The sequence below is a fragment of the Nothobranchius furzeri genome, chromosome 18, assembly GCF_043380555.1.
Source record: "Nothobranchius furzeri strain GRZ-AD chromosome 18, NfurGRZ-RIMD1, whole genome shotgun sequence".
Classification (NCBI taxonomy): Eukaryota; Metazoa; Chordata; class Actinopteri; order Cyprinodontiformes; family Nothobranchiidae; genus Nothobranchius; species Nothobranchius furzeri.
The window spans coordinates 18,048,787-18,073,303 of NC_091758.1; the positions used below are offsets into that span (position 1 = coordinate 18,048,787).

The window sequence follows — 24,517 nt, forward strand, 5'->3', positions numbered from 1 at the left end:
ACACCTCACCCACCTTGCCCACTCTGTCAGTGTGCCCCTGGGCAGCTGTGGTTACACTGTAGCTCATCACCAGTGTGTAACTGTGTCATTCAGTTTACTCAATTTTTACTTTGAATAACAGGAAACACTTAACTTGGGGCAGCAGTAGCTCAGGTGGTAGAGCGGGTTGCTTCATGATCGGAGGGTCATGGGTTCGATTCCAGCTCCCGCCAGGGGTATCCTGCTGTTGTGTCCTTGGGCAAGACACTTCACCCAACTTGCCTGTTTTAGTGGTGGTCAGAGGGGCCGATGGCGCCAAATGGCAGCCTCGCCTCTGTCAGACCTCCCCAGGGCAGCTGTGGCCTCAAGTAGCTTACCATCACTAGCAGTGTGTGAATGTGAGAGTGTGTGAAAGCATCTTTGGGTGTCTAGAAAAGCGCTATATAAGTTCAATGCATTATTATTATTATTATTATTATTATTATTAACCTCCTACAGAGTAAAAAACACCTGATTTAGGAGTTTCATGGTGCAGTAGGACATAAGGACATTTTAATTTTTCATTCAACCCAACCATCATGAGTCAGTAAACTGATCAGAGATCTTATTAATCACGGAGTGTTCCAAAAGGACTCAAAAGTCTGTGTGGTCCCGAAGAACCGTTCCAAACTTAAAGCCTCTTTAAACCACAAAACTATCTGGTGGCCTGCAGGAATCTGGTGGGTGTGACCTTTTCCCCAGACACCATAACCAAATGAAACCCAACACAAAGTTCTGCTCCGACCCAGCAGGTCTGATGCAGAGCATAACAGTACCGGAGAGACGGGAGACACCGGAGGGAAAGCAGACACAAGACCATGAAGCTTCCTTGTCAAGGTCAGAAAAACACGCTGATGGGGTCTTCAGCAGTAAGGAAGCTGTGCAGGTCCAAAAGGAAAATACCAAGAGTCTATTTGCTTAAGTGGAGACTGAATTATGAAAAATAAAAAAAATCCCCCAGTCTCTTAGGGAATTCCTCTCCACCGTTCATCCAGAGCTTTAACCTAAAGTGGTCTGATGTTGAGGCATAGAGTTAGAGCTGTTTAGATGTGGCAGTGGTTCAGTTTCATGGGAGTTGCTGGTTCGATCCCAGCTCTGATTCCCTACTGGACGTCTGAGCTCCTCACCTGATCTCTGAGGCTGAACCCTTTCGGTCATCACCCAAATCTCATGACCAGGTGAGGGTTGAACGCACATCTAATGCAGCGTGAGCTAAGACGTGTTAGATGGATGGAGGAACAAGAAGAATGCCTTACCTTCTGAACACATGCACCTAAAGTAGGTTAGGTCTCCACCTCTACATTTCAGTTTGTATAAAGCTGATGACATAAACCACTCAGAGGCAGGACAGGCTCAGATGTACATTTAGATTTATTATTCTTAGAGGAATGAAAAAAGAGAACAGGTTTAGTTTGTTTGAAGAACAGAGACAATAAAAAACTGATCAGATGAAACGGGATGCTGCTGCTGGAGTCACACATCACTTCTGTCCAAGCTGAGCAAGCTGTGGACGCAAAGGATGACGAGGTCAGAAGATCAGAGGATCAGCAAAACAACAGGAAGAAAAAATAAACAAGAGGACAACACAATTGGAGAACATCAGTTAGAGGAGAACATGACAAGAAGAGGGAAAAGCACGATCACAAGAACAATACAGCAAGACAGGGACACCAGGACAACTGAGAACAAGACAACATGGGGACAACAGAAGGACATGGGGTGTTGTGCATTTCCTCACCTGCTTCATAAATTGAGACGCGTTGAAGAGTTCGCTGCAGCCGTACAGAACCTTCCTTCCTGGTTTGGACTAGAAACAAAAGGAAGCCTTAGATGATTTATCTCTGTGTCTGATTGAAAAGATGTAAAACCATCCCACCCTGTCCTTTTGAACTGTAATTAGCTTTTAACATGTGTCCACACACACACACGCACGCACGCACGCACACACACACACACACACACGATGGGCATCACCTTGGAATAGTCCACCAGGTTCTGGTACTCGATGTAGTTCCCTCCCCCGACCACAAACACGATGGCCTGAAACATCAGAGGTGTGCTGCTGAAACATGTTTCATGACAAATACGTTTGTTTATTAAGGTAAACGATGGACTCTGGATACTAAACATAGTCTGTAGTTTCCTCTGTGTAGGCAGAACCAAAAACAGCACAACTTCTAACAGAGAAGATGTCACTCTGTTGAATTCACGAGTCAGGGTTTAATCGATAGACTGGCTGACACTAAATGGGTCAACTAAAACTCTTTCCTGTGACCCTAGTCATGCCAGATTAGGCTGAATCAGATTCTCTGAGTATTTAAACATCACAACTGGTACAGTCCTGGAAACTGTCATAAACTCACCTCCTGAAATGGGTTTTTGTTTCTGGGAATAGAGCTGAAACAGAAGAAGAGGAAAAGATGATCAGACATTCCAGGGCAGTTCAACAGCAGTCTGTTTTTAGATTGCCGAGGAGCTTTGGTTCTGATCACAGCTCCACTGTAACCAGGTATCGGCCTTGTCTGACCTTTCACTGCCTCGCAGCATCTTTGGGTCAAAGTACCGGTAGTCATCTGTTTCCTGGAAAAGAATGCATATTTATTTAAGCTTAACTAATAAGAATTAGCTAGTTTGTCAAAGATCAGCAGTTATCCTCTAGTTGATCATCGACACAAACAACACACTCAGTACCACGGACTCTTTGCATCTGGAAACTGGTTCATTAAGGACTGACAGTTGTGGCTCCTTAGCACCAGCCCAGCTCGACTAACGCATCGGGTTCCCAACAGAGAAAAAGCTCTAGTGCCAGGGTATTCCATTCTGGTCCTGGAGACCGGTACCCAGCACGTTTTAGTGGTTTCTCTGCTCCAACACACTTGTTTCAGTGTTCAAATCACCAGTGCAGCAGCTCATCAGGCTCTGCAGAAGTCTGTTAATCACCTGCTGATTAAAGCAGGTGTGTTGAAACAGAGTTAAAACTAAAATGTGCTGGATATCGGCCCTGCAGGCCCAGAATTTAATACCCCACCTCTATCTGATGGGTTCTGCAATGGCAAGGTAGCCCCCAGAGTTGTAAAGTATCACGAAGTGATTTGTACGCAACAATGGAGGACTTGGTAGCGATGCCGAATGTTGTGCTCAGTCTGTGGCTTTTTGTCAGACTCTAAGAAGTAGAGACCTGGAAAAGGCTGCAGGCAGCGAGGAGGAACAAGGCAGCTCTCTGTGTCTTCCACTTACACCTAGGAGTTGGATAAAGCCGTGCTCTGCTGAGCAACACGCCCTTAATGGCAAACAATCAACAGCATTGATGAGCGGTGGGATGGAGCCCTCCATGCAAGAGAATTATACACGAATACACCAAAAACCAAGACCTTAAGATGAATCAGGTACTGCACAGGAAGCCATTGCAGCGAAAACCAGGATTGGGAACATATGATACTACTTTTAGTCCGCAGACAAACTAAGCAGCAGATTTCTGCACCAACTGCCGCCTAGATAGAGAAGACTGGCTAAACCCAGCACATGGGAAGCTATAATAGTCCAGTCTTAAAAGAATAAAAGCATGTCACAATCTCAAGGTTCACTTTAGAGAGCAACAGCTTTATCCTAGCCCTGGTTTTAGAGCAACATCCAGCTTTACACTTAAGTCCGCAACGACGGCCTTTGGTAGGGAGCCGACTAATGCAGGTAACGGCCATGAACCGGACCATGATTGTGCAGAAAGACAGCTCTAATGAGTTTTACTTTCATTGAAGAGTTTTGTGTGAAATTTCTGAAAAGATCAGCTTCAAATTTACAACAGAAAAAGGAAATACACTCATGTGACAGATAAAAGCCTAGAAATTATACAGATAATGAAAAAAATTCACTCTAACAAAACACAAAAACAGTTTAAGACGGTTTTATTAGCGAGCAAACATAAGACATTAAGGTTCGGTGTGTAACCATGAAGTCAACATTCCTCTTATGTTTTGTGGAACCTGAACCAGAAACCAAGAAGAACCACATTCACACAGAGGACAATCTGATAAGAACAGAATGTGCTCCTCTATTTCTTTCATCTTCACCCCTCCTCTTCAGACCAAGAACAACAGGACCTCTCTGTGGTCTGTAACACCAGCTGCTGAGAAACCTACAGGTGTGTGTGTGTGTGTGTGTGTGTGTGTGTGTGTGTGTGTGTGTGTGCGCGTGCGTGTGTGTGTGTGTGTGTGTGTGTGTGCGAGAGTGCGTGTGTGTGTGTGTGTGTGTGTGTGTGTGTGTGTGCGTGTGTGTGTGTGTGTGTGTGTGTGTGTGTGTGTGTGTGTGTGTTTTTACCGAAAGACAAAATGAACTGTTGTCTACAAGGACTCTGCTCTCATGGTTCACTTTGAAGAGATGTTCAAATGATCTGATTTGTTGGTGAACGTCACTACTGAAACCCTGCTCCTGCATCTGGAGGTGAAGGTATCCTACACTAGTGACATAATGCATCTGGTAATCCTGTGCAGCTTTGGCCACATGCTGCAGAACAAGTTCCGTACCACACAGTGATGCTCTTCACCACACATCTGTAGATGGATCAGAGGACTGATCCTAGGTCCTCCCTGTCTGAGTCTCTGGGAGACATACAGCTGTTGATGTGCCCTCTCCACTAGACTGCTGCAGATCAGCTGGTTGCTGATAGGCAATCCTAAGTATCTGAAGCTGGAAACCACATCTGTTGGGAGTACCATCTAAGCAGAGTAGTGGAAGACGAGTGGGTTAACCTCCCAATCCAACCCCTTAAGGCTAAGACTCAAGCATTTTTAAAGTATTTGGTATGACCCGATCGGGATTTGAACAGATCTCCCAGTCCCAGGGCGGACACTCTACCACTAGGCCACCAGTGTTGGGAATGTTATTTTTAAAAAGTAATTAGTTATAGTTACTGATAATTTTGCCAAAAAAGTTACTCAGTTACTTACTGAGTTACAAGATTATAAAAGTTACTAATTACCAAGAAGAATAAATATTTTGTTACTTTTTTTCATTAAACAATGCAAGAAAAATGGGTTCTCCTCTTAGTTAAACTTAGACTGGAAAATAATAAAATGTATGTCCAAATGTTTTGTATAAAACTGAATAATTGAAATAAATGGGCACTTAACAGGAGGAACTACAAACTGGAACATTACACTAATCTAGACTATTAAAATGTGACTGTGTGATATTTAACCAATCAGCTAAAATTTATAATTGCAAATAGACACACCTGTAAAGGTTCCTGAGCCTTTAAATGGTCTCTCGGTCTAGTTAAATTACTGAAATAAATGTGATTCTGCACGGTTTTCTAATTTTTCCAGCTTCACATAATTGTGTGTTTTTACCAGCATTTCTGTTGCTGGTAATCTAGTAATGGTTAAATAAATAAATAAATATCCTTTAAAATGACACTAGAAGAAGCACAAGCCTGATGGGGGACTTACATTTACTAACTTGGGTCAGACCCAACCACAGAAGAGCTGAAGCTGGGTGGTAAACACACACAGGTAGTTCTAATAACACCTGAGCTCCCACTATGTCTGAGACTGATGCATCAGTGTTACAGCGGGACTAAATGATCAGAAACAGGTTACAGCTGGATGATCTAGGAAGGTAGAAGGATCAGGACGTCCCGCTGTCCCGCCAAGAAGGGCACGGCTGCAGATTCACGCTTGCAGTAGCAAATCTGCGGGTCTGCAGAATATTCATCACGTCTTCCTCATTCTCCACGGGCCGCGATGCGCTCGGATGAAAACATCCGCCTCTTTAGCTCCCAATCAGCTGAAGGCAGCTTCAACACACTGTGCTGCTGAATTAGTAACACACGCATTTTCTGATCAGTAACGAAAATGGCATTACGATAAAAGATGGTAACTAATTAGATTACTAGTTACTGAAAAAACTACCTTTTTTTTAGTAATTCCGTTATTTTAAACGGTGTTATTCCCATCACTGCAGGCCACTGAGAAGAAATAAAGCGGACCAGCTAGAATAATTATAGAATAGTTAATCTAAGGGTTATCACTTTCAGACCGGTGGTCGTGGTGATCTGCTCTGATGTAGGAGAAAATAAATCCAATAAGTAGAAACAGTGACTGAACTCACAGGATGTGACTTCATCTCCATCAGGTTGTCCAGAATCCGAGTGACTGGAAGATTCTAAAACCAAAATAAAATAAAATCAGTTTTAAAACACGCAAATGAAGAAAAGAAAAACTACGTGGAAAAATATATTTGATCACAAAACTTGATATTTTAATTCCCCCTGAAGACGGAGAACTCCCAGCAGAAAACTACATTTTTCAGAATTTGCACAAATCTGCTTCTGTTTGCAGCCAGATGCTAAAAGTGTGATTATTTATTAATAAATCAGGTGGCTTTTGAGGAACATTCTGGCATTTGCAGGATGAAGTGAACTCTGAACCAAGAGCAGGACTCAGGACGACATCCTGAAATGAACCAGTTTGAGAATGATGGTGAGCAAAGTCTCATCTTCTATCCTGATCTTCCGGGGTCAGTGGTTCAGGAACTCCAGTATCCGTGTGCTTGGCACAATTCCTGATCCTTTTACTATCTGCCCTGGCGTTTGTGGAGTAGCTGTGGTAAAAGCTGAGTCTGAGGCAGTTTGAGAACTTCCTCAGTGCTTTACTCACATGCTGCTTGAGCACCAAGTTCTTCACACCCTCCATGACAAACTGGGAGCCGGTGTTCATGACTCTGGAGAACAGGCTGTAGAGAGAAGAGGAGGGAAGAGAAACAAGACAGAAAAAATGGTTAAGATGGTAAACGAAAGCACGCTGCTTAAAAACAAACAAAAACCTGAGTCAACATTATTTTATGCTTCAGCTTTATTAAAATCAGAATCTGTATTCATCTGGAGAGAAACAAAACCAGCTAAAATCCCTGAATTATTTCTGTTCTTAGCTGCATTTCAGAGGAACATCTTCTGCTTTTCCTACTTTCATAAACTCTAACCCTCCCACTGTCTTTATGGGTGACCCCGCGAGGAAAGTTGACCATTGAGCAGGACTGATGATGGTTTATCCCTCGAGGTCCACGTGTCAGGGGACCACGTGGACCTCCTCATCTCTGCCACATGGACCTCGAGGGATAAACCATCAACCCTGCTCAATGGTCAACTTTCCTTGCGGGGTCACAACCATTAGGAGTGTGGGAGGGTTAAATTGTTACTGCCTTACCCCATCGGTTTGACTCCACTGTTCCCGTAGTTAGCTGGGGCGGTGGCCATTTTGGTAAAAGCCCTAGAATAAAAGAAGATAGTTAAAACAATCGGCTTCACTGCTCCAGTAATTTGTCTCCTTTTATTATGCAGAGAGCTTGTTAAAGCAACACCAAAGAGCTATTGCTTTCAAACGGATTTCAGAGGTTCTTGAGGTAGAGACTTTACTAACTTCACTCTTTAGTTCGCTGCTGAACAGAAACCACACTTTACAATTTAGGAGCACGGGTGGGTGCACTTGAGGGAGGTCTCATCCTGCTTTACGGCAACAGTTGTTTACTGTAGCACATACAACTGTTATCAGCCGTAAATAAAAACTACAAGAAAAATAAGAATTTGGCTTTATGTGTTGGCATCATGGCTGAGCCTGGAAATAAAAGTAAGAGTAATGTCTCTGGTGGTGACAAAAAGAGCTAAAACCAGAGTGAACCTCGCCGCAGCCTACACCCGTTTGAGGGAGCTAAAGGAGGCTACAAAATCACAGGTGAACTGGCTTTGTTGCTACTGAACCTGTAAAAAATGATATTTTTTTGTCCACCAGTGTGGATCTTTTTACTTTGTGGCTAGCTTAGTATCAGTTAGCTCGTTGTTAGCGTTAGCTACAGGAGGCTGCGGAAAGGTGGTTTATGACAGTTGTAATTCCATTTTCAACCAGTAGGAGAGAAAAGCAGGGATACTTATTAAAAAAGCTGTTTATTAAACAGGATTTGTTATAATTATAAATAATATCCAGCCTTTTCCTGCTTATGTAAAAACGATGATGCGAGCAACATCCGGTGAGATACTGGAAGTAGCGCATAGCCACTGACTTGCATAGTGAGGTTTTGTTTCTCGCAGCAGTTTATCTGAACATTTCAAAAGGATTTCAGATGCGATTTGCCCCTGTAAAAGGAAGTGCTGTTCGCAGTGGCACTAACTATCAGAGAAAGTTAAATTTGTGGCTACAAGAGTGTTGTCTGGAACATTATCCTCAGAGAGAGTGTGCCTGCATTCCCCTTTAGCTGTGAGGACCTGGCCTTTCTGTCTGACTGCATTCTCAACCTGAAATAAAAATAATACCGTGTAGACACCGATTTGAGACCCTAAAAAGAATTTAGCTGAATTAAGCTTTTAACAAGCAGACAAAAAAATTTTAACACCGTACTTAGCCAATCGTAATACATGAACAACCTGCTGTTTGTATTTTACCTGCTGTAGAAACTAAAACCTAGCTCGGTGATGAGGGATTTAAGGCTGTCCCACCTCTTTCAACAAAACACGACCAAACAAATGACTACGTAGGTACTGATAAGCTTGGAGATTTGTAGATTGTTCGTTGCCTCGCCGTTGGACACGACAAGTAGCTAATAATGCTACTGGAGATTAGCTTTAGCCAGATTTTCATATCATCCTCCACTCCTCTACTGCAGTAGGCAGAGGGATTGTAACAGTGTCCCAAATGAGCTGTGACAGCACATAATTCATGTATTTAAAAAGACCATGAAAAGTGGATTAGTGCAAATGGAACACATCATCCATCTATGGTTGCAATGTAAACAAACACTGGACCGCAAGCAGGTTGCATTTTTCCTGCAAAGATTTGTGCAGGCTAGGGAAAAGGTGGATAAGGATGTCACATTCTGGCGTTCAACTTTGTTACAAAGATGTTTTATGTCCATGTTCTGATGTTCCATAGATGCCATGTTGCCCTTTCAACCACCAGTGTTCCCCTGCTCCCAATCACCTGGCTTAAATGAATGAGTGATTAACAGGCATCTGCAGCACTTGATGTCCTCCTGAGGGGACCATGCAAATCAGGTGTGCTGAAGCAGAGACGTGCCAATTACACACTAGCATCGGCTCCACTCTGCTCTGCTGTGTCTGCCCCAGCCTGGCCGTATTCGTTCCACACTGCCTTAGGAATGTTGACGTGACTGAGCACATGGGCAGTCTGTGATGTCATGAGCTCATCTCCGAGCATGTAGGAGAGGACAAAAGAGCGCGGAGAAGTCTGCGGTGTCTCCATTATTAAACAATACTACATCACTGTTTGAGTGCTAATGAAGCCACATGCCACTTGTAACCCCAGAGAATCTGGTGAAGCGATGATTTGATCATCTGAAAACTTACTTCCACTGTTTAATGTAGTTGAGAGATGAGAGGTCACAGCCTGCATCCACCAACGCCTTCTTATACTGCTCCAAGTCAGACTGAAACACACATCCGCAAAACAATTATTACACTTCAGTCTAAAAACAACTAAAGGTTCGGTGAGTGAGAAACACTGGAAGAGCTAATCCAACAGCCTCCATCCTAAACTCAAGCTGTTCAGAGACAGCAGACAGGCTTCTGCTCATGTTCATGTTAGAAGCTGGGATTGTTATTTTTGTTGTGAAATTATTTTCTCTGTAACATTAAAGATCAACTTTACACATACTTGTAACACATTTGCAGTGGTCTCTAGCAGGTATGAATGTTTTGTAAGTAGTTCTCTGGGGAAAACAGCTCAGAGGCTCATGTTTGAGAACGTGGAAGTCCGTCCGAAGAAGAAAATGGCAGAAGACGGCAGTCTTACGTCCTCATATTTGGCTAGCATTAACAGCAACACAGCTCTACCACTGACTTTGTTTACTCTGCAACATTGAATTGTTTTAATATATTTACAAATGACACAAGCCTGGAGCTGTTCTGCTGTGCTGTGGAGCTTCTTTACGGTTTCCTGGAAGCTAAACCAACAACAGCCTTTCCCGTCGTGAGTCAAGATGGGTAAGTAATGGGCCATTCCCATCTGTACCGGGTCGGCCCGGGCCGGGTAGCCCCAGTCGGCCCCAGCCTGGCCCGGTTGATTCCACACATCCTTGTCTTAAGCCCATGTGGGCTGATTCTACCCACCAATCAGAGGCTTGCTCTAATGGAAGGTGTGAATGGGCTGATTGTACCCACCAATCAGAGGCTTGCTCTAATGGAAGGTGTGAATGGGCTGATTGTACCCACCAATCAGAGGCTTGCTCTAATGGAAGGTGTGAATGGGCTGATTGTACCCACCAATCAGAGGCTTGCTCTAATGGAAGGTGTGAATTTGCTGTCAGCAGTGGGTGTGTCGGCCCTGGTCGGCCTGAAGCAGACTCCCTCGAGAAGAGGGCTGAGAATGAGTCTTGGTTGGCCCGGAAAAATACCAGGCCACCCAGATATGTAAACAACCTACGCTACCCGGCCCGGGCCGACCCGGTACAGATGGGAATGGCCCATTTGTGAATGTTAATTGACAGTGTGACGTAGATCTGTCAAGTTTTTCTGAACAGAGCGTTTTTCTGTCCATCTGTCAGAAGCTAATGATGGAAAAAGGGATAGAAGGCTAGTTTCACGTTCAGCCTGCCCATTAAACTCAGAGTGACTGATCATTTTCAAAAATAATGAGTAAAAATGCTTTCTCAGTGAACCTGTTCAATAATAACAGGAAACCTAAACACCGAATACACCAGACACCTTGCACATCACAGGGTTCTTGAAGCGTATCCACATTTTTCACAAGCTGTAAGCCATAATCTTCATAAATATAACAAATAAAGGCTTGAAACATCTGGCTTTGCATGTAATAAGTCCATTTCATAGATTAGTTTACCTTTCAAGTTGAATAACAAAAATATGGACTTTTGCACAATATATTTAGATTTTCACCTGTGCCGAGGCACTATTGAGCATCCTGTCCAGCTGCATCAGGGTGTAGTACGATGCTAGTGCCAGTGCAGTTAGAGCAGCAGAGCAGATCATTGGTGTTCCCCCTTCTTGCCCTCCTTCACATCTACAGCACCCGCCTCACATGCAAAGCTCTGCAGATTGTTGGTCACACCCACCCATCTCACAGCCTCTCTGATCGCTGCTGTCCACGAGGAATGACATTTCAGTCAAAAATGATAATAAAGCTGACTTTGACTTGATGTTGATTTTGTCTCTGAGGCTATATGGGAATGCCTTAGGATTCCACTGGTGGAGCTGGTGGTGGGGACTGAAAAACAGTGTCTGATAAAACTGCTTCAGTTATTGTTTCAAGCACGTTCAACTCCTAGATGAGAATTTAAAAAGGACTCAAACTCTGTCTGCAGCTGAACGTTAGCTGATATTTCAACTGTCTCCATGCCCGGCCAAGAAAAACAGAACAACACTGGTAAAACTCTATGGAATGACAACTTTCCACTTGAATCCAAATTCCAATCGTATGCTTGTGAAGGTGATGTAGTTCGAACTTCAACAAATATAGCATCTTTAGCTCGTGGCTGGCAGCTCAGGTGGAGAGAATTATGTAACCGTCCAACCACATGAGTGAGAGCACACTAGTGTGTGCGCGAGTGTTTTTGTAGAACAAAAAATCATACCGCATCTGTCAGAAAACTGAGCAGCACCCTGGAGACTAGAGGAGGAAGGGCTAAGAAAGAGATGGTGGACAAAAAGAGTCAGACAGGGAGGCCACGAGGTGGGAGGGAAAGGAGAAGAGTGAGATGGGTGAGATTATGAAGTATTAGAATTATAAAGATTTAATGGTCTTCTAAGTTTAAATATAAATCTCCAATGTTAAGAGATACGAGATATGAGATCTTACAGACAGTTTAGTTGCTGCATTTAAAGAGGAATTGATGTCCCAAGACTGGGATGTAGTCTATAGGGAAGATGACGTTGACATGGCATATAGTACATTTATTGACATATTTAAGACACTTTACAATAAGAATTGTCCAGTCAAGGTCATTAACAGAAATCATAAGTATAAAAATCTCCCATGGCTAACTAAAGGATTAAGAAATGCTTGTAAAAAGAAAAATAGTCTTTATAGGAATTTTATTAAACTACGAACTAAGGAAGCTGAAATCAGATACAAAGTTTACAAAATAAATTAACTGAAATAATACGAACTAGTAAAAAGATATATTACAGAAAAATCCTAAATGAAAATAAGAATAACTTAAAAGGTGTCTGGGATATACTAAACAAATTAAGGAATGGTGGGACAAAGAAAATACTATACCCTGAATACTTTACTGATAATCAAAGTGATATTTATGATAAAATAAAAGTAGTTAATAGAATGAATGAATATATTGTGAATGTAGGCCCAGAGCTAGCAGCAAATACCAAGCCAAAAAAAGACCGACAATAAGTGAACCATTGATAAAAACAAACTACCCCAACTCAATCTTCCTCTCAGCAGTGGATGAGTTGGAAGTTAAATCAGTTGTTGGTAAATGTAACAACAAAGTATCCACGGTATTGATATGGTGTTGGTTAAAAGAGTTATTGATGGTATTCTAAAACCATTAACTTATATATTTAATTTATCCTTCCAAACTGGTTTATTTCCTCAGAAAATGAAAGTAGCTAAAGTAATACCAATTTTTAAGCAAGGGAATAAACATCTATTTAACAACTACAGGCCAGTATCACTTCTTCCTCAATTTTCAAAAATCCTGGAAAAACTACTTAATATCAGACTAAAAAACTTTTTAAATAAACACAAAATACTAAACCATAGTCAGTATGGATTCAGAGAAAAGAGGACAACAGCACTTGCAATAATGGAAGCAACTGAAATAATTAATACATTAGATAAAGGTAAATATGCTATTGGAGTATTTATAGATTTTAGGAAAGCTTTTGATACAATAAAACACTCAAATCTCATAAACAAGCTACAACAGTACGGCATTAGGGGAATAGCACTGGACTGGATCACCAATTATTTATCTAGGAGACAACAATTTGTGAAAATGGATGATGTCACTTCTGAAAGTATGGGGATTGCCTGTGGTGTCCCCCAGGGGTCAGTATTAGGACCTGCTCTTTTTAATATATATATATATATATATATATATATATATATATATATATATATATATATATATATATATATATATATATATATATATATATATAAATGACATTTTTCAAGTCTGCAAAACTGTGAAGATGATCTTATTTGCTAATGATACAAATTTGTTCGACGCTGGAAATGATCTCAATGAAATAATTAATATTACTAATAAAGAATTAAGTAAACTAAAAAAATGGATGAATAATAATAAATTATCATTGAATATAGCAAAAACAAAGGTAATGACGTTTGGCAATTGTAAAAACAAAACAGAAGTGTGTATAAAGATTGACGATGGAAAAATTGAGAATGTTAATGAAATCAAAATTTTGGGTGTGATACTGGATAATAAACTCAGTTGGAAGCCCCACAGTAGACACATACAAACCAAAGCAGCAAAAAAACATTGCAATTATAAATAAAATGAAGCAACTGTTGGATTGTAAATCACTCCATATTCTGTATTGTTCATTAGTTCTGCCATATCTCACTTACTGTATAGAGCTTTGGGGAAACAAGTATAAAAATGCACTACACCCACTATCAGTATTGCAAAAGAGGGTAATACATGTCATTCATGAAGTTGGGTATCTGGATCATACAAATTATTTGTTTTTACAGTCAAAATACATTAAACTTCAAGACCTGGTTCATTATCAAACAGCTCATATCATGTTTAAAGCTAGTAAGCACTTATTGCCACCTGATATTCAAAAGCTCTTCAACCAGAGTGATGAGGGATATCATTTACGGAGGACTAAAAATTTTAAAATGCCTAGGGTAAGAACCACTAAAAGGAGTTTCTGTGTATCAGTATGTGGTGTGAAACTGTGGAATGGGCTGCAGGAAATACACAAACAGTGTCCAAATATAAACAAATTTAAATCACGGTATAAAAAAAATGATAATGGATATGAAAATGAGGTTCTCTGAGGTAATGGAAACTATGATATTGTCATTATTATTTTGCTGTTGTTTATGTTATTATTGTCAGTTATTATTATTGTTATTATTACCATCACTAGTACCGTAAAATGTTAATGCAAAATGCACTCATTAGTAGTTGCATATATATATATGAATATGTATGTATGTATGTATGTATGTAGGTATAGATGGTAACTTGTAAAGTAAATTAGTAATGTGAGACAAGGGGGTGGGATTGAATAAGCACTTGCTTCTTCTTACTCCCTTTGGACAAAGACTTCTTTTTATTGGTATATCTTTTCTTTTCTACTATGTTCATTGATTTTTAAAAATTTTTTGGACTCATGTTCAAATAAACGTTTCAAATAGCTGAGGGGTACCTGATCCCCCGACTTCCCCGTCACTGAAGTTTTTTCTTTTTTTGGCCATTGCTGTCAGGAAGAACACATGGATTTCCTGCATGAGCGTTAGAGGATGTGGTGTGACCAAACATGGTTAATCGAGGGTGTTTGTGTATGCAAATGACCGTGAACAGACACGAGCACCTGGGTGTGCACATCGCCTCTGTCAGTGTACCCCAGGGCAGCTGTGGCTACATAATAGCTCATCCCCACCGGGGTGTGAATGTGTGAATGACTGATTGTGTTATAAAGTGCCTTGGGGGGTTCCAGGACTCTAGAAGGCGCTATATCAAATACAGGCTATTTACCATGTGGGATTTCTAAATATCATGAAATTAAGGACAGTTTCTACGAATCTTTGAAAAATGAATGCCCAAGAAAATCTATAAATAGACATGAAAAGACAACGGTGTGTAACATACCAACAGGGTCAATTTTCAGCTTTATATTGACCAACATTCATCTACAGAAATAAATCCACTATCTATTTGGTCTTCCAAATCCAGAAGGTTCTGCTCAGTGCTTGTTGACATACCAGAAGACAAACATTCTCACCCAAGGTCCTGCACTCTCTGCGTAAAAGCCTGGCTGCTGCATTCATCACAACTTACTCGAAAACTCCATGACTTCATAGTTAAATTAATCATATGTGTTGAATGAACAAGATGTTTAAATCAAATGTTTGAATAATCTGAGCTTTAACCATGATGGCTTTAAAATAAATATTGCTCCATTTCAGATCTTATGCTCAGTATGTATTGATTAAACAAGTTAATCAGTATTTACACTCATACACATTACAATAAGATACTCATTAAGGTTAATATTCACTTCACATAAGAGTTTAAAGATTCTCATTCACAAAGTGTTAAAAACATCTTTGTACCTGAAGAAGGCGTGGCTTTCTGAGGGATGTTGGCAAGACTCCAAACGTGTCAAATTCTGATTTGCCAAAACTCAAGAACTACTTCCCGATTAATTCAGTTTCTAGCGGATTCTCGAACCGGCCAATTCGGGAACAAGCATCTTTGAGACATCTCTTTGACCTCCAGTCAAAAGCCTTTCTGCGACGCTGCAAGCTGATACAGCCAAACAGCTCTTTTCAGAGCTACTTCAAACCTCATCCATCCATCCACCTTGGACGCTGACAAGCATTCCAGCTTGCTGTTGTGACCCGGAAGACATCTCAAGACTGGAAGGGTCGTATCGGGGCTAATCTACCGGCTCCAGATACCATGAGGTCACCCGACTTCTGACAGTCCGGATCTGCTGCGGGACTCCACCAGGGTTTGTAGACACAACATTGGCGTCTGATGCTGTTTTTTTTATAACCAACTCTTGAGTTTAGAACCAAAAAATAACTTCTTTTATACCCAGATTTCACAATTTCTCTCAGATACAAGGAACGGTTGCTAAACACCTAGCTTCCATTACCACATTTCACCCATCACATTAAATCACTCCAGATCCACCACACCACATCTCATTATTCATATCTTGTCATGTATAAATTGTTAGTTTAGGAAAATTAACTAAATTCATTTTATAACCTATATACTATACTTGTGTTTATGGTCCCTGAAGAAGCGAAGAACCCTAGAATCTTCTGATTAAACATTCAAAGATCAATCAGGTTGATATTTCATATTTATATGGAATCATCACATCTTATTGGTCATAGTTAATTTATGTATTCCACTACAGATGAGAAATTGTTTTGAATGAAAAGAAGATAAACAACAAAACATGCTGAATTGTGACTCCTAATGTGGTGGATATATGATTCATGAAAACAGCTCTGGTCTAAATTAGTTCGACTTTCATCGTCTCTTCAGATCTTCTTGTTCCCTCAGACTTGTTTTGTTCTCAGAGGTAAATACGGAGTCACGCGAGGGTCACAGGAAGTTTTAAACTCATCACAAAGAGCTTTCATAATGACCAAACAAAGCCACAATGGAAAACTAAATCAGATGTTCTTATTTCAAAGGGTTTAAGATGCTACAAACAACAAAAGTGCTTAACCTCAAACGTGGCTTCATTAGTGACAAGTGAACTCAGGTCAGATGGCTGCTGGAGCTGATCTACTGAGCACTAATGTCCAGGTGAGTGGAGTAAGGTTAGTAGGGTGTACACTAGTGGTGGTAATACGGTACTACCGTTCAAGCACAAAAACTTTTTCATACACACACCAACGAAAGAAAAACTGCTGAAGAAGCAACCCAAAGCCCGTGTCCTAACAAACTGTTGGCCGACACCCCAAGCCCCACCCCCATAGTAACTTTACTACTTGTTACCTACAAGGGATCGTTCATCTCACCTCTGAAGGAGCCTGTTGAGCAGTGATGTAGAAGATCAGGAAGAGTCTCATTTTGTCCTCGGGGGTCCCAGCTGACCAACAACCATGTAAACAAACATCAGTGAGGTTTAATGTAGACGAGTGTTTCATCCTTAACTACATGTAATGATGTGATTTCCAGTCAGAATTGTGTGTGTGTGTGTGTATATATATATATATACACACACACACACATATATATATATATATATATATATATATATATATATATATACACATATATATATATATATGTGTGTGTATGTATAGGTATAAATATATATGTGTGTGTATGTATAGGTATAAATATATATGTGTGTGTATGTATAGGTATAAATATATGTGTGTGTGTATGTATAGGTATAAATATGTGTGTGTGTGTGTGTGTGTGCGTGCGTGCGTGCGTGCGTGCGTGTGTGTGTGTGTGTGTGTGTGTGTGTGTGTGTACCATCTGGGTCACTGATGATGTCCAGCAGGGACTTGTCTAAGGCTGATTTACTCATCAGTTTCTCTTCATACTCAAAGTAAACATCTAGTTTTCGACTCTGAGGAGACAGATGACATTGTGGTAAACAAACGAGGCTCTCACTACGGAGATTGTTTCTGAAACATGCATAAACGCTGAGGCACCACTTCATAACAGAGTCAGAGGTTCAGAAAACTTTTAAAGCTGTAGTTGTTGTTTCTCGATGATTAAAACCCAGAAACTCAGATGGTTGGTGTGGAAGACAGAACTGATCCCTGACTGCACACAGATTTTAACAGGTTGGTTGTGCTGCAGAAAAAAGCTCTGATTTTGATTAAACCCCAGGTAAAATAGCAGGTTTAGCTAGGACCACAGGTAGAGTCTAATCCACGCGTGCACCTTGATGTGGTCGAGTACTGCAGTGGCGACATTTGTGTGGAGATCAATCAGTCTTTTCTTCTCAAGAAGTTCTGGCAAAGAGCTGCAGAAAAACAGAACATCAGCATTTAAAGATTAAAACTTTTTAAACTGGATAGTTGACAGATTAAACACTGTAGAGATTGGATTCTTCCACAGACTCTTAGTTAAAAAGACAAAATCCTTTTAATGTTTAATCTGGGACACCCGAACAGTCAAATTAATGTCTTAGAGCGCATCTGTCCTCTAACTACCAGCTTGTAGATCCACTCTGGAAACAGTGTTGTTTTCGTTAATGAAAACGATGACGCCCCCTTTTTTTTTCATAACAAAAACAAGAAACTGACGAGCTCTTTGGGGACTAAAACAGGATGACACAAACGGGAGCTTTCATTAACTAGGCGAGACTAGGCGAAAACTATGCTCATTTCTGCCCGTCTCGCAAAAGTCAAAAGTAGCACTGCTGCTGCGTCCTCTGCTCACACCAGCTTCGGCAGCTGAGTAAAGCTGGCTCTCACCCACATCAGAAAGCACTAACCCCTCTATTTGCGTGGATTTCTGATGTGGGCTGGAAGGCAGCTTCCCTCAGCTCGGCTCAGCGCTTTCTTGCCACGGGGACGCGCAGCACTCAGCTGCTCCTTGATGCTATACGAGCAACGATGTCGTTACTTTTAAACTTATCTGTAATGTTAACACGTTTCTTATCTGTGTGCTTCCTGAAATAGTCATAGATAAATGAAAGAACTGACGTTTTTTAACAGGTTTGATCTGAACAGGTTTAAAGTTTTAACGTCAGAGTATCAGGATTATCGTCTCTGTTCCCTGGTTCCTAATAACGAGTCACATTCCAGCTTTTAAACCCAACAGCATAAAAGTTTAAGCCCATCTAAATGTAAATGCGCATCTCTGTTGATGCTAAAGAGCAGAACTGGGTTATTTATATGAATTCTGTAGGTTTGTGAAAACTCACAACACTGCAGTTGTATGGAAAAACATCCCTGACACTAAGATGGAGGTCTGATAACTCCAATAATAAATGAAACAATCACATTTCTTTATTTCTATTTAAATATTGTGTAGAATACTCTGTATGCTCCCTAAGAGTCCATTCTGTTAAGGAAAGAAAATCATAAATTTATTTTGTGGAAATCTACAGAATGATGCTCAGATCTGCATCAATAAATTATAAACATTATTGTGATTATCATTAAAGTTAAAAAAAAACTGTTACCAGTCTGGGGATTTTTGTTTTACTAAATCTGGGGCAGCTGAGATTTTGTCCCATAGCCATCAAATAAATGATGTTGGTATGAAACTCACTCCAGTAGCTCAGAGTGCACGTCTGACCTATAAATACATTTGTTAAAGAATAATACTTTGTTTAATGTTTTGTAAAATTCAAAACAAAATTCTTTGCCGACTAAAACTGACTGAGACTAAAATGCATTTTTGTCGTCAGGATTAAGACTAAAACTGAGATGCCCGCCAAAAACAACACCTTCTGTAAATCAGATGTTCGATGACATAAATGTAACCATCTACCTTTAATCTAAAGGCTTGGTAGATTAGGAACATCCTGTTTGAATGGGGCGGAATTTATCTAAACATTTGAATTTAATCACAGACTAGCCACTTTACTTTAATCTGGTGAATTATCTGTATCGTGTGCTGAAGAATAAACCTGCACATCTGGTGGGACTATTGAACACGGCCACAACTCCAGGCTCACTCCTGCTTCCATAAGCCCGGAGGCTTGTAGAAGCAGACTTTTTCATCTGTTGTGTTGAAACAAGAAGAAAAGCGATCCCAGGCTGGCTCAGGTAGATGACGGCAGTTTTCATTACCTGACAGCAGAGGTGAGTTTGGCTGTGTTGTCTGACAGCATGCTGATTGCTGCTTCGTCCTCCCCCTCTAAACCCTGGATAAACAAATGCAGCACTGTTACACGTAGAGCATAAAAAAGCTAATGGTGCGTGATTTACCTTGGAACTCGGAATGGCATCACACCCAACTTAACCGCATTCTGGTTACCGTAGTGGGAAAAGTCAGAATTCCAATATGACGACGCACACCTCCCAATTAGCCAATGTTTGTAGCTTCCTTTCAATAACAGTTTGAAGCTGTACGTTCAACATGCAAACAAAACTTTTTCTATGTTCAGCTACAGCTAACATCGGTTTTAAACACACTCTTATAAGTGTGTTTTGTAAAGTTCTTCTGTTAAGTGACAGCTGCCAATGCTTCTTCTTCCGACTCTTGGAGAGTACAGACGCTTTTTTCTCCTCTCCCTCCCTCCTCATCCCAAGGCTCTTTGTCCTACGGTGCTTTCTGCATTTTTTCTGGAAACTGGAAATTATTAAAAATGGATCTGGTCAGCTGGTCTCTCAATGTGATTGACAAAATTTTTTTCTACGATGAGAACAGGAGAAGGGGCTCCCGGATGCCCCTCTGGGACAGAGCCAGCTGGCTATATCATGGACTCCTGGAAATAGTGGAACCTGATATGCCTCTCTCACCTGTCTGTAGAGGATTCTGAAGATGTTTGGATATTCGTCGTTTTGGTGTCAGGATTCCTGCTGTTTGGCCTGAGCGGATACCTGGCTTACCGGAAAATTAACGAGCTTTCGAGGAATACTGGCTCAATCCCGGAGCTCAGGGATGGAATGCATCATGCTGTGAACGCACAAACTCATACAATTGTCAAGATGAGTCGTAAGCTTGGAACTCTGGCTGAGATTCAGGCTCTGGCACAGAAGGTGGATTACATCAAGGAGCGAGTTAACGGATCAGGACGGATTAGGATAGATTAATTACACCATTATTGGATCTAGAGGGGTTTTAAGACCAACAGAACACTAAGGCAGAGAGGAAACTATCTCTGTCTGTTCCCAAAACAATTCTTATCTGAATCTGGTGCACTTGGAGCCTGTGAGGCTGACGTGTAAACTCCCCCCTCAGAAGAAATGTGGAATGCTGCCGTTGCTATGGAAACTCTTTCTCCCTATCCCAGCCTGGGTGGGACTGTGACCGGTGAAGGCCGTGGAACCGTATCTAGGAGTCAATGTGCTCTCTAACCCATTATCTCCCTCCCCTGTCCAAATGGAGGTGATGAGCGCTGCTCCATGCGGCTGCAGGCACTGAAGTGAGGAGAGTCCCAACCCTACCTCCCCACCTAGTGGACACTTATGTTGTGTAATGTCTGAAGTCTGTGTGCATTTCTGTCTGAGGTGTTTTTTGCATAGCAAAGCTGCCCTCTCTGTTGAGGGTAACTCTGAACTGCCTTTTTTTCCCTCCCCCCTGATTCTATCCTCATTTAAACCCTCTTGACCTATAACAGTAGCGCGACTCGGGTTGCGAATGACTACAGTCACCAATCCTTGTCATGTGTGTATGTATGTATGTCTGATCTCAGAATTGTGTGTACTGAAACTCTAATTTCCCTCTGGGATTAATAAAGTATTTTTGAATTGAATTGAACTGAATTCACCCAAAAGGTACTGTTGTTGGGACGGAGAGCTGCCCTTTTAGATGTCGAGGTCAGAGTTCTGAAACTCTTCCGAGTTTCCGACTGGGAGGTCCGACTTTGGGGGGGCGTTTCATTAGATTTTTCCAACTCGGAAGTTGGGATTTCCAAACGCACCATAAAGGCTGGGGGAGCACACAGATTTCTGAACTCAAGTGAACGGAGCGGCAGAGTCTCACCATAATGCTCTTCAGACGCTTGACCTCGTCCTCCTGGGCTCTGTAGGCATCAAGCTCCTCCTGAACCGACTCGGCCACCTCTGGAAACGGGCTGGAACACAAACACAGCCATCTCAGTGACCAAATCTCCACAAGCCGTTCCAATCAGACATAGACAGTGAGCTGGAACGTCACTCATACTTATAAAAACACCCTGACACCACCATGATGTTTACACTGTCGGGGCTCTTAGCGAAAGGTGCTCTCGAGAGGATCCAGATTGAAGTGGGTTCAGACCCGTTTACATTAGACAAGGTCTAGCTCTGAATCAGCCCAATGGTGTTTATGATACTGACCTGCCCTTGTGTTTCTGCCAAAACGAGTCAGCAGCTGTCAGGTCGTAGGTCTTTCTGGCCTTTTTCTTTGGTCTGGCACCAGCAGGTGATGCCTCCGCCCCCCCACCTTCCTCCAGCACCACCCTGTTAAGATGGAAGTCCTGAGGGACGAAAGGGAAAACAAGTTATTCAGTCTGATCCGCGTCAGAGAGAGAGACAGACTGAAAGACCCCATGTGTATGATGTAACATAATGTAATAAACATATACTACACATACCAAATATACTGTAGTATATGTACTATACACAGGAGGACTGTGTCTTTAAAAATCATCCGCTGCTGCTGAGGTCAGAGACTTTAATTAGCAGTATTTTAATCATCTTCGATGACTACCGTCTTACCAGAACATCATGGATCAGCGCCTGATAGGTCCAGGTGTGGTGAAGGGGCGTGGCCATGTCCATGTTACGATCCGCCAAAACAAACAGCGGCCTCTGGAAACTGGTTAAGGAAATAAAGCAAAGGATAATCATGGCTATGAGACAGAAACAGGGCTGAACTGTGACGGAGCATTGCATCATGGGAGATCAGTCCTTAGTCTTATGATAATAAAGTCTTATCCACCATGATGGACTGCAGCAGCTGATTTAGCCTTTTTATTCACACAAATTCATCATAGTCCTGCTGCTCAGGGCAGTTCGGTTCTGAGGGCCCGGTTCTGGTTTTATGGAGACTCCAGTTATGTTCTAATGTTCCGTTTATGCATTTTCGAGAGAGAGAGAGACAGAACCCTAAATTGAGCGTCTCCATCAACTCGATGATTCGGAACAATCTGAAGTCAGGAGTTCTGAGGATGAATCGAGTCTCTCTGCATTTTTATTATTTTACAAACTTTCAGTAATATTTGAGTAGAAACTTCTGTTGTTCTTTCTGCTCCGTCCTACAGTGCTAATTAGTTTTCTTTCATTGATGCACAACAGAAGAAATTAGAAGTTAGAAATAAATGTCTAAAGCTAAAATAATATTTTATCCCATCTTTACATTGTTTTTCATGACAGGCACCTAGACTGTTTTCTTTTTTCATGTGAGAATGACAAAGAATCCCAGTAAGAGCTGTAACCATCATTACTAAAATGTAACTGAAGCACAGTAAACCTCACTGACCTGAACTGTCCTCCAGTCATGCTGTCTCCAGTGAACAGACTGTTTCTGGCATCCCGCAGGTTCTCACGCAGCTTCTTATCCAGCTTCTAAACACCAACGGTTCCACAGAAACCTTGGTTAGCATGATGATCTAAACATGTGGCCTGACATTACTAAACATCAACAATAAACATTAAATAAAAGCAGTCAACAGTCTGTGAAAAATCATGTGAACATAAAAAATGATCATGATCATCATCAGACCCCTCTGCACCTGTGACTCCTGTCTTTGTTTTGGTCCTCCGTACGGCTGTAGATGGTTATTCTGAGAATGACCATCCTGCCTCCCTGCAGAGTCCTCTCCTTGTACAGAAGCTGCTTTATTTAAATCTAAGATGAGTTAGGTTAAAGTTTTAAACTCTTTCACTTGGTTTCTGTGTTCCACTGAATGATGCTTTTGTGGTGAACTGGTGGCTTATGAACAAAAGGGAGTTTTCCTCTCCACTGTCGCTACTTGCTTGCTTAGTATGGGGATTACTGGGTTGGGGTTCCTTATAGGAAACTTTTAACTAAAAGGCTTAAAGGGGCATTATGGAAGTTTGACCGCCAAAACATGTATAGAAATAATAAATGTCTTCTTCATAAATTCTCCTGCAATGCCCTGGTCCTGTAGAATGAGCCCTGGCATTTTTACTGTGATTGCCTGTTTTTCTGTAAAATCACAGAAAAAGAGAGATGCTCGGGTCGAGCAGGCTGCTTCATGCACGTTCACGCTCAGGCATCGCCCGTAGCGTTTGCGATCTGTAGCTTTAGTCTTTGTCGCTGTTCCTAACGCCTAGTGACAAAGCTAGCTACATTTCTGAGGACCCTTAGCTACTTTCTGTAGAACTTTCTTCTAGATACTTCCTGCAGTCTAGCAACAAAATAGCCATTTTCGCTCCAAACCGTTCTTTGAACGTTGTTTCAGCTGTCATCAAGGATATAAAAGTTACAGATACAAAGGACGTCATTGGCGCTTTAGCTCACCTAGTAAGACGTCGGACTCTCGTGCAGAAGACTCGGGCTCAATTCTGGATGTCAACATAGTTTATTTAAAGTTTCTTTATATTTTTTTACAGTAAGATGCCCAAATTTTTATTTGAGACTCGCCGAACGGCATTGAATTCACAGATAAAAAAGATGTGCGTTCAACTTTCATTTTGGAACAATTTTTCAAGCAAGGGAAGGGAATGATCTGAGCATGCAGGAGGACTGACCCATCATAAACCTTTGTCGGCTGTGCTGAAGCGAAAGGTACAGAACCAAATTATTTAATTAATTAGCTGCGCGTTCTCCTGTCCTCTGGGCCACACACACACAAGGGACTGTCTCAGCTGTTATTTTCGTTAAGAGTGTGCACGTACAGTATGCGCGCCTCGTGCACGAGCCTACTGTTGAAGATGCCGTTACGCTTTTGGCCTGAGGGGGCAATCGCGAGCATAAAAATTCAAAACTCCGTAAAGTCCCTTTAATGACCTGGGGTCTCATTTATCAAATGTTGCGTAGAATCCTTACTAAAACCGTACTTAAGCTCAGCAAAAAAAATGTACGTACGCAAAGTACGTTTGTGACCTATAAAAGTACGCACAGCTGCACGCAATCTCTGCTTCATAAATCGGAGACTAACGAGAATGTTTCTCAGCTGCATTTTAGTCACATCCCGCCCTCACCA

The 24,517-nt window shown here is 41.5% G+C and overlaps 1 protein-coding gene across 1 annotated transcript in view; it reads right to left on the reverse strand.

Moving 5' to 3' along the window:
- Positions 1-1,371: 1,371 nt before the first annotated feature.
- scfd1 (sec1 family domain containing 1) overlaps positions 1,372-24,517 on the reverse strand; it is a 33,336-nt gene continuing 10,190 nt past the window's right edge. The window contains exons 9-25 of the mRNA XM_015969422.3: positions 22,828-22,913; positions 22,065-22,164; positions 21,684-21,823; positions 21,349-21,439; positions 19,491-19,564; positions 17,629-17,710; positions 17,212-17,308; positions 16,746-16,816; positions 9,368-9,447; positions 7,218-7,280; positions 6,672-6,747; positions 6,124-6,177; positions 2,546-2,598; positions 2,382-2,415; positions 1,993-2,058; positions 1,757-1,825; positions 1,372-1,522 (exon numbers count right to left, since the gene is read on the reverse strand). Coding sequence (XP_015824908.3) covers positions 1,499-1,522; positions 1,757-1,825; positions 1,993-2,058; positions 2,382-2,415; positions 2,546-2,598; positions 6,124-6,177; positions 6,672-6,747; positions 7,218-7,280; positions 9,368-9,447; positions 16,746-16,816; positions 17,212-17,308; positions 17,629-17,710; positions 19,491-19,564; positions 21,349-21,439; positions 21,684-21,823; positions 22,065-22,164; positions 22,828-22,913 — 1,260 coding nt within the window. The 3' untranslated portion in view covers positions 1,372-1,498. The remainder of the gene's footprint in view (positions 1,523-1,756; positions 1,826-1,992; positions 2,059-2,381; positions 2,416-2,545; positions 2,599-6,123; positions 6,178-6,671; positions 6,748-7,217; positions 7,281-9,367; positions 9,448-16,745; positions 16,817-17,211; positions 17,309-17,628; positions 17,711-19,490; positions 19,565-21,348; positions 21,440-21,683; positions 21,824-22,064; positions 22,165-22,827; positions 22,914-24,517) is intronic.